This window comes from Osmerus eperlanus, chromosome 6 (genome assembly GCF_963692335.1).
Source record: "Osmerus eperlanus chromosome 6, fOsmEpe2.1, whole genome shotgun sequence".
In the NCBI taxonomy this organism is placed as follows: domain Eukaryota; kingdom Metazoa; phylum Chordata; class Actinopteri; order Osmeriformes; family Osmeridae; genus Osmerus; species Osmerus eperlanus.
Window position 1 is genome coordinate 6,614,439 of NC_085023.1, and position 14,098 is coordinate 6,628,536.

At 40.2% G+C, this 14,098-nt stretch overlaps 1 protein-coding gene across 4 annotated transcripts in view; it reads left to right on the forward strand.

Annotated features, from left to right (window-relative positions):
* fbxo9 (F-box protein 9) overlaps positions 1 to 14,098 on the forward strand; it is a 35,351-nt gene that overhangs the window by 15,167 nt on the left and 6,086 nt on the right. The window contains exons 4-11 of one of the 4 annotated variants that reach the window (XM_062463240.1): positions 6,881 to 6,938; positions 7,262 to 7,349; positions 8,457 to 8,587; positions 8,771 to 8,885; positions 9,154 to 9,272; positions 9,365 to 9,485; positions 13,404 to 13,499; positions 13,628 to 13,721. In XM_062463240.1, the coding sequence (XP_062319224.1) occupies positions 6,881 to 6,938; positions 7,262 to 7,349; positions 8,457 to 8,587; positions 8,771 to 8,885; positions 9,154 to 9,272; positions 9,365 to 9,485; positions 13,404 to 13,499; positions 13,628 to 13,721 (822 nt within the window). The remainder of the gene's footprint in view (positions 1 to 6,880; positions 6,939 to 7,261; positions 7,350 to 8,456; positions 8,588 to 8,770; positions 8,886 to 9,153; positions 9,273 to 9,364; positions 9,486 to 13,403; positions 13,500 to 13,627; positions 13,722 to 14,098) is intronic. The other 3 variants (XM_062463241.1, XM_062463242.1, XM_062463243.1) reach the window with 3 other exon arrangements.

A 14,098-nucleotide genomic window follows, 5' to 3' on the forward strand; every position in this document is an offset into this window, starting at 1 on the left:
TAGGCCGTTGATATAAATGTTAAAAGATAAGAAAAAAAGCTCCTTTACGTAAATAATTATCTTCTTAATTTATCTCCTTCAAACACAACGTCATTACTCAATTGCAACATAGAGACCAAATTCACAATAGCCAGCTAGACAGCTACAGACCGTGACAGCCAATAGGCTACTTTGATAGCCTATAAAAAGATTGTCGGCTAAATGTAACCAGCAATGTGTAAAACTTGGAATCTGTATAGAATGCCTATAGACCTTTTTTGATGAACATTCTAGAATTTTCGTATGTTAAGTTTAAAGATTTCAGTCGTGCCAATGGTTGTTTTGATGAAATTCTGCAATTTAGAAGTATAAGAAGTGAGCCAATTTTGAAGTAATTTTGTTAAACAATGTCAATCCTGTTGCTGTGTTCGGCTGTTCGTTGAGATTGGGAAAGAAGTTGTCCACATTCAAGATATGTACATTTCCTATCAAAACGTGATGCTGCTGTAAAGACAAGCTTACTCGTAGTGCTTTAAAAAGTTGTTTGGGGTGCCATAAGATAAGGGAATTTCAAATCATGCCTAGCATCGGTGGCGATGTGTCCTGGCTTAGGTTACTGAAATTGATCAGGCAATTGATCCACCTAAACGATCATATACTTCATTAGAGCTAACTCGGTTGTGAATCTGACACTACCATGCGTAGACTACAAGTAGCGAGCTACTGTGGTTAACCTGTCTTGTTTTGCAGTGGTTTACACAGTCCCGCTAAACAGATGATCGGAGTGTTGTGATGGGCTCAAATAAACACTCATTGCTATGTTTTACAACCGGGGGATTGACCGAAAGACTAGAAACCGTTCTGTCATAATAAAAAATAATAAAAAAAACATGCCTTAGACTTGTTTTGAACGTACTACCGTTCACTTACTAGCACAACATCTCAGCCAGTTGAGCCATTCCCAGATCTGGACTTTGCCATGTTCAGTAACTGGATAATAAAATAAGACGTTTCTCCTATGGCAAGCATTGTCAGATTTGGTCCAAGCTCAAACAGCTGTAATTCAGTCATATTTTCACATATCAAGGTGAAACTTTGTATGGTATTTCAGGGGGGTGTCACCTTAAAGCCTATTAGGTTTGAAAAACCATCATTCAAAATGACATTTGATTTAGTGACACAAACATATTGAGGCAATGTGGACATTTACATAAGAACACCCTTTTCAGCCATTTTGTATTTGATTCAATTGCTTTAAGTAACATTTTTAAATATGTCAATGATACATATCTGTACAAAATTAAGTCAATTAGAACTTTGGTTCAAGAGCAGAGAAATTTTGAAGGTTTTCCCAAATTATCACTGTACAGGAAAATCCATCATGGCGGACCTTATGGGTCCTTGAGGCTTTTTTGTTCCCCATGAGAAATGAGGCATGTACACCAAGTTTCAGAAGAATTGGAGCAATGGGGTGGAAATGCCATCACTTTGAAAATCGGACTTTAGGGCGTGGCCTGTGGCGCCCCCTACAGTCGAAAGTGTCCCATATTTGGTGTGGGGGTACCCACTCGGATGTAGTATCAATGTGCCAAATTAGAAAATGTGTTACCAATAACTTGTTGAGTTATTGTGGTGCAAGGAGAAGATTAATAATAATAATAATAACTAGAGAGAGTACAATTTCTGGGGAAATTGTAGGGTGTGCTTGCTTGCGTCGGTTGCACAGGGGTCAGTTTTTTAATTAAATTTTTACAACTGATATTCCTGTGTATTTTATATAAAAATGCATACTTATTATTTATAAAGATTACATAGATTTAAAAGCATCTTTTTTTTGCTGCTCATTTACAACTCAAAATACGAGTGAAGCGTAGAATGAAATAGATGTCTTCTCATTTCCCCTGCAAGAGGCAGCCTCATAGCTGAATCAAAACGAATAAATTTGGCAGTAAAAATTGACCTAATCTCTATGACTTAAACGTCATTTTAAGTTTTTCCCTTCTCGTGATATTTTCAGGCATTTAACCTACTCATATTGCATTCATTAATAAAGAACCCCCTTTGAAGACTATTCAACGACGTTACCGGCAGTAGAAGATGGAATCGCGATTCAAACAGTACCATCTGCTAACTGAAAATATGCCCCCAAAAACGTAAATAAGTTTGACATTTATTTAGTGGAAAATCGCTCATTCATAAAAAGCTCACTGGTAGCGATCATTGTCAGTAACAACGCAAAATGCGATATAGCCCTGTGTGGAGAAGCTGCCCCGGTAAATTGTACTACTACGGTACAGTACTAGACTACTGCTGTGTTCGTCTTGGTAGCGATTGCGTTGGTTGAATTTGATTGAACGTTCCGTTGTACGGTTTAGGCTGAAATTAAATATTTTCATGAACAGATTGACAAAGTTTAGGCTGTGGCAATGAAGTTCAGGTTAGTAGTTAGATAGACTTTTGATTTAAGTAAGGGGAGTGCCGAACATGTTCTGTCGCCGTTTGACTTCCTAAACAGCTGTGTAAGTTAGATGTTTTTGTCGTGTCTCGCGTAAGCTACAGCGTTGCAGTGAGCTACACTGGTTTGAAACCACAGGTAATGGTAATTTCACCAACAAATCTTTTACTAATGTCAGAATAAATCCTACAACAAAAATGTATATGTGAGGAATGTTTATTTTAACGATTGAAAACAGATAACGCTACATCATAGACCACTGTAGTATGTGTTGCCCGGGCAACACAGGCTAATGTCATGATGCTAATACTTCAGTGAAATAGTAGACTACTGTTTCCGAAAGTAGATGTACTTCCTTAATAATATCAGCTTATACTGTACATTACACATCACAATTGTGTGTCATATCACAAAGTAAAATGAGTAAATAGTTATCACCCTGGCCTCTTTGCTTGTGGCGTTTCTGCAGCTGCCTTGCAGTAAAGCTATAGTTAGCCTAGCTATCCCCCAAGTTAACATATGCGAAATGAATGTTCTGCCAAAGGTAGTCACGCGTGTTTTCGTGACGTTAGTGACGTAGTGACGTTAGTAACGTCAGTGACTGTGGCTAGCAAATTAGCCACCGTTAGCTTCACTTTTCGCCACAAAAACTTAACTTCAGCCTAAACCATGCAACGGAACGTAAATTCCAATAGAAGCAACTCAATCGCTACCAAGACGAAACTTTTGACACCTACGTTGTCTATGTAGGCCAAATATTGACTGAGTTTTAGGGGGGCAAAAAGAAATAAAAATAATAATAATAATAATAATAATATATATGTGAGAGAACAAAGGTTGTGCTCTCGCCGAAGGCTTGAGCACACCCAACTAGAGAGGGTACAATTTCTGGGGAAATTGTAGGGTGTCCTTGCTTGCGTCGGTTGCACAGGGGTCTGTTTTTGAATGACATTTTTACAACTGATATTTCTGTATATTTTATATAAAAATGCATAGGGCCTACTTATTATTTATAGAGATTACATAGATTTTGCTGCTCAGTTACAACTCAAAACACGAGTAAAGTGTAGAATGAAATATGATGTCTTGTCATTTCCCCTGCAAGAGGCAGCCTCATAGCTGAATCAAAACGAATAAATTTGGCAGACCGGTCTAAAAATTGACCTAATCTCTATGACTTAAAACGTCCTTTTAAGTTTTCCCTTCTCGTGATATTTTCAGGCATTTAGCCTACCGCATTCATTCATAATAAAGAACCCCCTTTGAAGATTATTCTACAACGTTACCGGCAGTAGAAGATGGAATCGCGATTCAAACAGTACCATCTTCTAACTGAAAATATGCCCCCAAAAACGTGAATAAGCTTGACATTTATTTAGTGGAAAATCGCTCATTCATAAAAAGCTCACTGGTAGCGATCATTGTCAGTAACAACGCAAAATGCGATATAGCCCTGTGTGGAGAAGCTGCCCCGGTAAATTCTACTACAGTACACTAGACTACTGCTGTGTTCGTCTTGGTAGCGATTGCGCTGGTTGAATTCGATTGAACGTTCCGTTGTACGGTTTAGGCTGAAATTAATTATTTTCATGAACAGATTGACAAAGTTTAGGCTGTGGCAATGAAGTTCAGGTTAGTATTCAGATAGTTTCACCTATTGAAAGATTTTAGATTTAAGTAAGGGGAGTGCCGAACATGTTCTGTCGCCGTTTGACTTCCTAAACAGCTGTGTACTGTAGATGTTTTTGTAGTGTCTCGCGTAAGCTACAGCGTTGCAGTGAGCAACACTGGTTTGATACCACAGGTAATGATAATTTCACCAACAAATCGTTTACTTGTAATGTAATGTCATAATAAATCCTACAACGAAAATGTATTTGTGAGGAATGTTTATTTTAACGATTGAAAACAGATGCATCATAGACCACTGTAGTATGTGTTGCCCGGGCAACAGAGGCTAATGTCATGCTAATGCTTCAGTGAAATAGTAGACTACCGTTTCCGAAAGTAGATGTGGGCCTACTTCCTTAATAATATCAGCTAATATTGTACATTACATTTCACAATTGTGTTTCCCATCACAAAGTAAAATGAGTAAATAGTTATCACCCTGGCCTCTTTGCTTGCATTTCTGCAGCTGCCTTGCAGTAAAGCTATAGTTAGCCTAGCTATCCCCCAAGTTAACAGATGCGAAACGAATGTTCTGCTACAGGTAGTCACGCGTGTTTTCGTGACGTTAGTGACGTAGTGACGTTAGTAACGTCAGTGACTGTGGTTAGCAAATTAGCCACCGTTAGCTTCACTTTTCGCCACAAAAACTTCAGCCTAAACCATGCAACGGAACGTAAATAAAAATACAAGCAACTCAATCGCTACCAAGACGAAACTTTTGACACCTAGGTTGTCTATGTAGGCCAAATATTGACAAAGATTTAGGGGGGCAAAAATAAATAATAATAATAAATATATATGTGAGAGAACAAAGGTTGTGCTCTCGCCGAAGGCTTGAGCACACCCAATAATAATATATATGTGAGAGAACAAAGGTTGTGCTCTCGCCGAAGGCTTGAGCACACCCAATAATAATAATAAAGCCAACTAAAACAATAGTTTTCCTTCCAGCGGAAGAATCCCCCCCCAAAAAATAAAATAAAACATTTAAACTATCTTCGACCCATGGAATCACACTGTATAGGATTGATTATGTTTGTCTAGCCCATTTAGTAAACCAAAATGGGCCCCATTTCTGAGCCCATGCCCTCATTTCCCATTAGTGACCCAACTAGGAGCCACATAGGTTCACCAATGTTGGTCTCAGCATTTTAGTCTTATTTTAGTCAGACTTATCCATGACTATTTTTGTCTAGTTTTAGTCAACGAAAACTGATGACATTTAGTCTAGTTTCAATGAAAATTGTATTTTAGTCTGTTTTTAATCAAACCAGAAGTAGTCTAAGCAGTAGTCTCGGGAGGCGTGTTAATGCCAGAACCATTTATTTAAATGTATTGGTCTAGAATAAGGTTTTCAATGTCATGTTGTTGATGCCAAATTCAGTTCAGTGTGATTGCTATGTGAATGACAAAACTAGCTACAGTATTTGGCCAACAATATGCTTAACACATGCAGTCAGTCAGGTAGAAACTAAGAACCCACTTTACACTCTCTCATACAAACAAATACACACACACAGAGTACAAACACTAGTCACGCATGTTAACACACTTTACACTCTCACAAACAAACAAACACATGCTAGTCACACACGTTTGTCTCAATCGTTTTCAGCTCCAGTGGCTAACATTTAAAGCTAACGTCTAAAGCTAACGTTAAAATGAGACACATTCACCACAGCCTCATGAGTTGGCTAATAATAATAACGCGACTAAACAAACAAAATAACGTTAAAACATTTTGTCTCGTTTTTATTCTGTAAACCACATTTCAAAATGTTAAATGTTCGTTGACGACGATATTTAGTCATCATTTTCGTTGACGAAAGCAACACTAGTTACCAGTTAAAATAATTTGTTTCTTACAAAAAAAAGAATCTTGCCAGAATCTTCTATTGGCTCTGTGAAAATTCACTAAAAGTTGCTAGATTGCGTGATGACGTAAATCCAAACCAAATGGTGCCCCTGCTCCACTCCGGGGCAACAATTTGATTTGGCGGTGGATGCGACTTTCTAAGACAACACAGAAGTACGATTACTGTTATTTTGCTGCAGCTGAACAACGAAAATGCAGAATGGTAAATGGACTGCATTTATGTAGCACTTTTATACCTTAGCGGCTCTTCGAGTGCTTACATTTATTTGCCCCATTCACACACTGACGGGGGAGGAGCTGCTGTGCAAGGTGCTAGCCTGCCCATCACAAACAACTTGGGGTTCAGTGTATTGCTCAAGGACACGTTGACATATGGCCAGAAGTAGTCAGGAATCAAACCTTGCGAGTGCTTAAACATTCCTACCCCCTGAGCCAAAGCCGCCACGCAAAAATCAGGAAGTTGAACTAAATTAACTGTTTCCTACACTCTTGCACAATACATTTTAATGCATCAGATTAGTGCTTTATCTCCATTTTACTGCTTAGTTTGATACAAAAAGGACGGTTTGCCCCTCTGCCCCCACACTATCAGATGGATTTGAGTTTCAAAATCGAAGGAATTGAGGAAGTTTGGTCGTATCTCAGCATATCTATGATGCATTTACACCAAACTTAGTATGTGTACTCAGAACCCTGGATGTCTAATATGTGGTTTGAGTAATTTCTCCTGCTTGGCCCCCTTATTGTGGCTTGCAGCTATATTATGTTTAGAATCCTTTCAAACTCAAGCCAAGTTTGCAAAACGTTGCCCTGCCTTTAACTTGCAAGTGTAAGACTTTCTGAAGTGTGTATTGTTGCGCAATTCAACATCTCTGATTCAATTTTTCTGTTTGTTTCAGGCCAAAGAGCTGTTCTTAAGGGCTGTTGAAGAGGAACAGAATGGAGCTCTCTATGAAGGTATGACTGAAACATCATCCCCTAGTCACTTTAGGGAACAGGAATTATATGGTATTCAAGTTTACACCAGAGTGCGAATTATACAATGACAATCAGGGGGGTCAACTTCTTCTCCAGGACGTAAAGTAATATTTACGATTACAGGTAAGAACGATATATAAATGTATCAACCCCCCCGACCTGTTGTTTTGACCTCTTTTGGGGGGGTCCAAGTCTTAATTAGGGGGGTCAAACCCCCCTGTAATTCGAACCCTGGTTTACACTTCTTCGAACAAGGCCCGAGGACCATAATGCAGTGTGTGGTATTTTGCCTTTGTTTTTAGCGATCAAGTACTATCGCAGGGCGATGCAGATTGTCCCGGACATTGAGTTTAAAATAAACTATGACTCGGGCCGTGCTGGTGGAAATTAGTAAGTAATCTTATCTGTTAAAAATTGGAAGCTTGCTATTTGTTCCTGAGATTTTTTCCTGAGGTTTTTTGCTCCAGTGACTTGTGTTACTGTACATACTTCTGGTGTGTGTGTGTGTGTGTGAGAGCTTTTTGGACATCCCATTCAAAAACCTTGGGCATTGATATGGAGTTGGTCCACATTTTTCGGCTTTAACAGCTGCCCGTCTTCAGGAAAGGCTGTCCACAAGATTTTGGAGGGTGTATGTGGGAATTCATATGTAAGAGCATTAGGGAGGTTTGGGCACTGATGATTAGACCTGACTTGTAGTTAGCATTAAATTTGCCCCCATGAACAAAGTGAGGTCCATAAAGAAATGTTTTGGCAAGTTTGGTGTGGGGAAAAACTAGCCTGCAGAGATCCCTGACCTGAATGCCATCAAACACTTTTAGGATCAATTCTAATGCCATCTGCAAGCCAGGTCTAATCACTCAACATCTGTGTCCAACTTGCTAATACTCCTGTGGCTGAAGGGAGCAAATCCCACATCTATGTTCCAACATCTATTGGGAAGCCTTCCCAGAAAGTGAAGGCAGTTATAGAAACAGTGGGGGGAAATCTACGCAAAATTTCGAGATTTCCACATCTGTAATTGAATTCCCGATTTCCATTCATAAGCACATCAAAGAAAATCAGACGTTAGTCGTTTTTCTGTTTTCTGTTTATTTTCTAAATGGAACAGGTGGTTTACCCCGTTTTTGTAAATGGTAGTATTTTGGTTTTCTCATTTCAAAACAAATCCATTGGCCGCAAAGTACACAAACCCAGCTCCTATTAATGCCCATGATTTCGTAATGAGGGTTAACGATATGCACTCGGGCGGTGTCTAGATTAGCCAAGTGTATATGTACAAAGCAGGGTAGGGTACTGAAACTTAAGTGGTATGAGTAACATTTTATTTTGTATTTATATTGTCTATATAGCATTAGCATTATTCATTTTGGGAAGTATGGTAAAGTCAGTATGTGAGAAACTATCCCTATAAGACATCAATTGTGGTTAGCATTAAAATGTCCTTTAAATTAAAACCTTGTAAGCCTGCAAATACGGTCTATTATTGTGTTCCAGCTTGAAGGAAAATGAAAACAATGGTGAAATTGAGGATCTGATGGCCTATTTCCAGCAGCAACTCACCCTTGTAGATGACTGTCCAAAGATATGTGTTCCTGAAGTGGAGATGACACAGATGCACATTTCCGGTAGAGATCATGAAGCAATACTGAAGCTTAAGCCAGTCTCCACTTTCGGTGTTTTTACTGGGAAGCTACTAACACGAGCTATGTATTTCATTGCACTGCCTAAACATATTTTAATCATTTTGTTGAATGTTAATATTGCCTTGTTCACAAAATTTCCCCATGTGTATTTGTATCTGTCCACAGCACTGCCTCCAGAGGTGTTGATGTATGTCTTCCGCTGGGTGGTTTCCAGTGACCTGGACATACGAGCCCTGGAGCAGCTCTCCCTTGTATGTCGTGGTTTCTACATCTGTGCCAGGTCAGACCGGGGCTGGTACAGAGCAATGCATCAAATTCCTTGCAGAAACACTCGGAATTCCACACTCAGCTCAAATATATGTCAGGTTCTCTTTGGTAAAATGGTCTCAGAATGCAGACACTTAAAAACCAACATTCTCTGTTAATCCATATCTGATATCAAAATGTCAATCCCTTAAAATAACATATATTTTTTTTAATGATTAAATAGATCTTCTTGCCTCAACGCCCCCATACACTTTATTCCCCACTTTACTATTCCACCCCAGAGACCCAGAGATCTGGCGCCTGGCATGTCTAAGGGTCTGGGGAAACAGTTGCACCAAGATGGCCCCGTTCAGCTCCTGGAGGGAGATGTTCTTGGAGAAGCCACGGGTGTGCTTTGATGGTAAACATACTTTTGAATGTGTAGTAATGAATCTCATTTCATTTAAAACTAATTTAGACACAATTTTCAGTTAGTACTCTCAAATGTTCTAGTTTGTGGCTGTTCTATTGTAATTCTCACAGGTGTGTACATCAGTAAAACAGCCTACATTCGTCAGGGGGAGGAGTCCTTGGATGGGTTTTACCGGGCGTGGCACCAGGTGGATTTCTACAGGTAGATCTCTCACATAGGACCCTAACCTACCTTGTGCTGCAGCAGTGGGACAGAATGATAACTTTTCGTTCTTGAATCTTTGAGTTTATCCTAATCAGCAGCTTCTGTCAAAACCAGGCCACACATTCAACATTGAACACACCACAATATTTCCATTTTGTCCATTCTGATTAGTTTATGAAGTGTGTTTTATTTAGTTCAATTCAAGTTTATTGTATATGATGTATATGTACACGATATACAAATATACAGGTACAATGTAAAGCTTTTTGCCACTGAGCTACCTGCAATAGTGCCGTTTTTAAATGGTCAAATAGATAGTACGGACAATAATAACAATAAAAGGTAAAAGATTCAATAATAATAAATAAAGTCATGATGTGCAGGAATCTGTTTCAGAAGAGAGGTGGGGGGGGGGTTAGTTATCTGTTCAGGAGCCTGATGGCCTGGAGATGGAAGCTGTCTCGCAGTCGATTAGTTCGGGAACTAATGCTGCGGTACCACTTGCCAGATGGTAGCACTGAACAGTTCGTGGTTGGGGTCGCCGATGATCTTCCTGGCCTTTGACAGGCACTGCCTGGTGTAGATGTCTTGTAGGGAGGGATGTTCACCTCCTGTGATGCGCTGCACTGACCGTACCACCCTCCGAAGTGCTTTGCGGTTCAGCTCAGTGCAGTTTCCATACCAGGCAGTGATGCAACCAGACAGGACGCTTTCTATGGTGCAGCTGTAGAAGGACTTTATGATGCGGGGACTCTTGCTAAACTTCCTCAGTCACCTGCGGGTGGAAGAGGCGCTGTTGGGCCTTTTTTTTTGTTTGGTGTCTGTGGCCCATGTCAGGTCCTCTGCGATGTGAACACCGAGGGACTTGAAGCTGGTGACCCTCTCCACTGCTGCTCCGTCGATGGTGATGGGGCAGTGCTCCCCTCTCTGCTTCCTGAAGTCCATGATCAGCTCCTTGGTTTTGCTGACGTTTAGGGAAATGTTGTTCTCCTGGCACCAGTGTGTCAGGGTGTTGACCTCCCCTCTGTAAGCTGTCTCGTTGTCACTGGAGATCAGGCCTATCACCATCGTATCGTCAACAAACTTGATGACCATGTTCAGAACAGTACAAAATTAGGTGTGCAAACCGGAATGGAACTCGTTCTGTATTTGTGGAAAAGGGGTAAGAGGGATTGGGCCTGCCCTCACAGGGAGCATGTTACAAACTGACCCAAACCGACCCAAACCATCAGATTTGGTGTAAGCCTTTTGTCTCTGGTATCATTAGTATGATCTTAACAACAGGAATGATAATTGAAGTCTCTTGTTCAAGACAAAATCAAACATTTATTATAGATCTATAAGGTCAAGTTGTGTGATACACTCAAGTTGAGCATCTCAGAGGACGTGACAATAAATACAGGAATGAAGGGCAGTTAAATAGTATCACAATATGTGAGGTTTTACTCTCTCAAGAAACGTTAGGGGGTGACATCCACATAACCTCTTCATGATGAACAATAACCCATACTGTCAGACCAGTTAAATCTATTCGGATGATTCTGTTCTACTCTGCGTCAATTATGGGTTATACAGTTAGGTCTATAAATATTTGGAAGGTGACACAATTTTCATTATTTTGGCTCTATACGCAACCACAAACAATTTGAAATGAAAGAACAAGATACAAAAAAAGTGCAGATATTTTGCTTTAATTCAAGGGGTTGAACAAAAATATTGTATGAAATGGTTAGGAATTGCAACCATTTTTATACACAGTCCCCTTATTTCAGGGGCTCAAAAGTAATTGGAGACATTTACATAATCATAAATAAAAGATTAATTTGTCATACTTTGTCGAGAATTTTTTCAGGCAATGTGTGCTTTGAAGTCTGGAACCCATGGACATCACCAAACGCTGGGTTTCCTCCTTTGTGATGCTTTTCTAGGATGTTACAACAGTTGTCTTCTATTGTTGTTTGTTCGTAGGTCCTTCTGCCTTAAGTTGTCTTCAGCAAGTGAATTGCATGCTCAGTCGGGTTGAGATCAGGTGATTGACTATTCCACTTCTTGGCCTTAATCTCCTGGGTTTCTTTCGCAGTACGTTTTAGGTCATTGTCCATCTGTAAAGTGATGTGCTGTCCACAACTGTGCTGAATTTGACTGAATCTGTGCAGACAATATATCACAATACACTAAAGAATTAATCCGGCTGCTTTTGTCTTCTGTCAATCAATGAACACTAGTGACCCAGTGCCATTGGAAGCCATGCATGCCCATGTCCTCACTGTGTTTTACAGATGATAATATGCGGATCCAAGCCTTCTCTATACTTTTTTTCTTCCTATCATTCTGGTACAGGGAGATCTTAGTTTCATCTGTCCCAATAATGCTGTTCTAGAACTGGGCTGGCTTTTTTGATGTTTTTTTGGGCTAAATCTGGCCTTTCTATTCTTGAGATTTATGAATGGTTTGCGCCTGGTTGGCACCTTGCACCTCTGTATTTGCGCTTGTGAAGTCTTCTCTTTCTGGTAGATGTGAATAATGATATGCCTACCTCCTTGGAGAATGTTCTCCACTTGGCTGGATGTTGTGAAGGGGTTTTTCTTCTCAATGGAAAGGATCCTGTAATCATCTACCACTGTTGTCTTTCTTGGACGTCCAGGACCTTTTTGTTGCTGAGCTCACCAGTGCGTTTTTTCCCCCCATCAATATACCAAACTGTTGATTTGGCCACTCCTGATGTTCCTGCTATGGCCTATTTCACTTGCATTGAGAGCTCCTTCGACCGCATGTTGTGGGTTCACAGCAACAGCTTCCAAATGCAAATGCCACACCTGGAATAAACTCCAGACATGTCCATGAAACAGCTTTTGAGTCAATTGTCCAATTACTTTTGGTCCCCTTGGAATAAAAGGGGGCTACATATTATAGGGCTCTACTTCCTAAAACCTCCTTCCAATTTTTATGTGAGTACCTTCAAATTGAAGCTGAGACAGCACTTTAAACCCATATTCATTATTTAACTGTAACTTGAATATGTATGTAAATAGCCAAAATAACTTGTCAGTGTCTGAATATTTATGGATCTAACTGTATACTAGTGGTGGGCATTCAGAATATGTGTGCTACCCAAATAATGACTAAAAGTAAGTCTTTGAGAACGGGTTTCTCAAACCAGGTGGCGCGTTAGACCAGGAGCTCATCTCCTGTTTCCAAAATGCATCACAAACTGCTTGAGAAAGCTGTTCTACTATGATAATTGGTGATGAAAATAAATTATGTTCAATAAGATGTACTTGTGTTTATTAACTGTTTATTAGATTAGTTAGCTTGGCTGATAGAGCTGTGCTGACGGGCTTGCCTCGGTTGCACTCAAACATTGTAGTTTGACGACAACTCTTCCCCTGCGCTACATCAGTGCTTGGCCCGGCATCTTCCGCATTAGCTAAGGGATGCTTTGCGTTTAGGTGGTATTTGAGACTGGAAGAACTCCTACAGTAAACTAATTCCGCATAGCACAAGGTGCAAACAACCTTAGTCTTGTCGAGGTTTCTATTGGGAAGCTTCTTAAAAATACATTTTCCCTGAAGCAAACGAGGCGGCTTCATAGCTGCATCCATGTTAGCACGTCACGTTTGATGTGATAATTTCATACACAAGGCATACACACAGGTTCGAAGACTCGTTCTCGCCCCCTACAGTGCAATTCGGCTAGGTATACATCCGTGCTAAAATATCAAGGTGAAAGTCATCATAGCTTGCGTAGTATAGACCCAGCGCCCAACCCAACTTTGAGAATAGATTAACGGCGATATTTTTTTTATCGCCGATAAGAGTCGCGTTAACGCCGATAACGGCCCACCACTACTGTATACACATGTACAATAAAAGTAGGGAACAGGGATATAAATAAAGTGTGTGTGTGTGTTTTAGGTATCTGCGGTTTTTCCCAGATGGCCAGGTCATAATGCTTACCACACCTGAGGACCCCCTTGTTATTGTTCCTCGTCTACGTAATAAGAACTGCAGGTGCTATACTTTTTGCTTCATCTTGAACTTTTCATGTTTTGGAAATCACTCGACAGAAACTAGTGCTGAAGTGTCAGCTTACCCTGAGTCATGCACAGCTGATGTTCTGTCTGTTTGTCTTTCTGCAGAGGAGAGTCTGTCCTGTTTGGTCACTTTCGTCTGTCACAGGACACAGACAAACAAACCAAAGTCTTTGTTGTTGTCTCCAAAAGAAAGGAAGAGGTGAGTAAAGAGGAGGTGTAGTTGTGGCATGGTGTATACATCAGATGGGTAATTTGTTTTTAAGATCAGTGCTGTATTTTGATGTATTTTAGGGCTTTTCTGCTTTGTTGGGATTGAGGATGTAGAGTGATAGGAAATGTAAGGGGGGAGAGAGAGACAGGAACATGCAGGAGAGGCCCCAGGCTGGAATCAAACCCGGGCCCCTGCAGTAAGTCCTCAGCCTACGTGGTACTTGCTCTTAACTGCTGAGCCACCAGTGAAGCCCCTAGAGCTTTTTTTTTCTTTTTTTTTTACACCCTGTGAAACAGACAATACAACAATTAAGATTAAGAAACACTGCTATGAAGCAAAAATAACCACATATTAACTTAATGAAT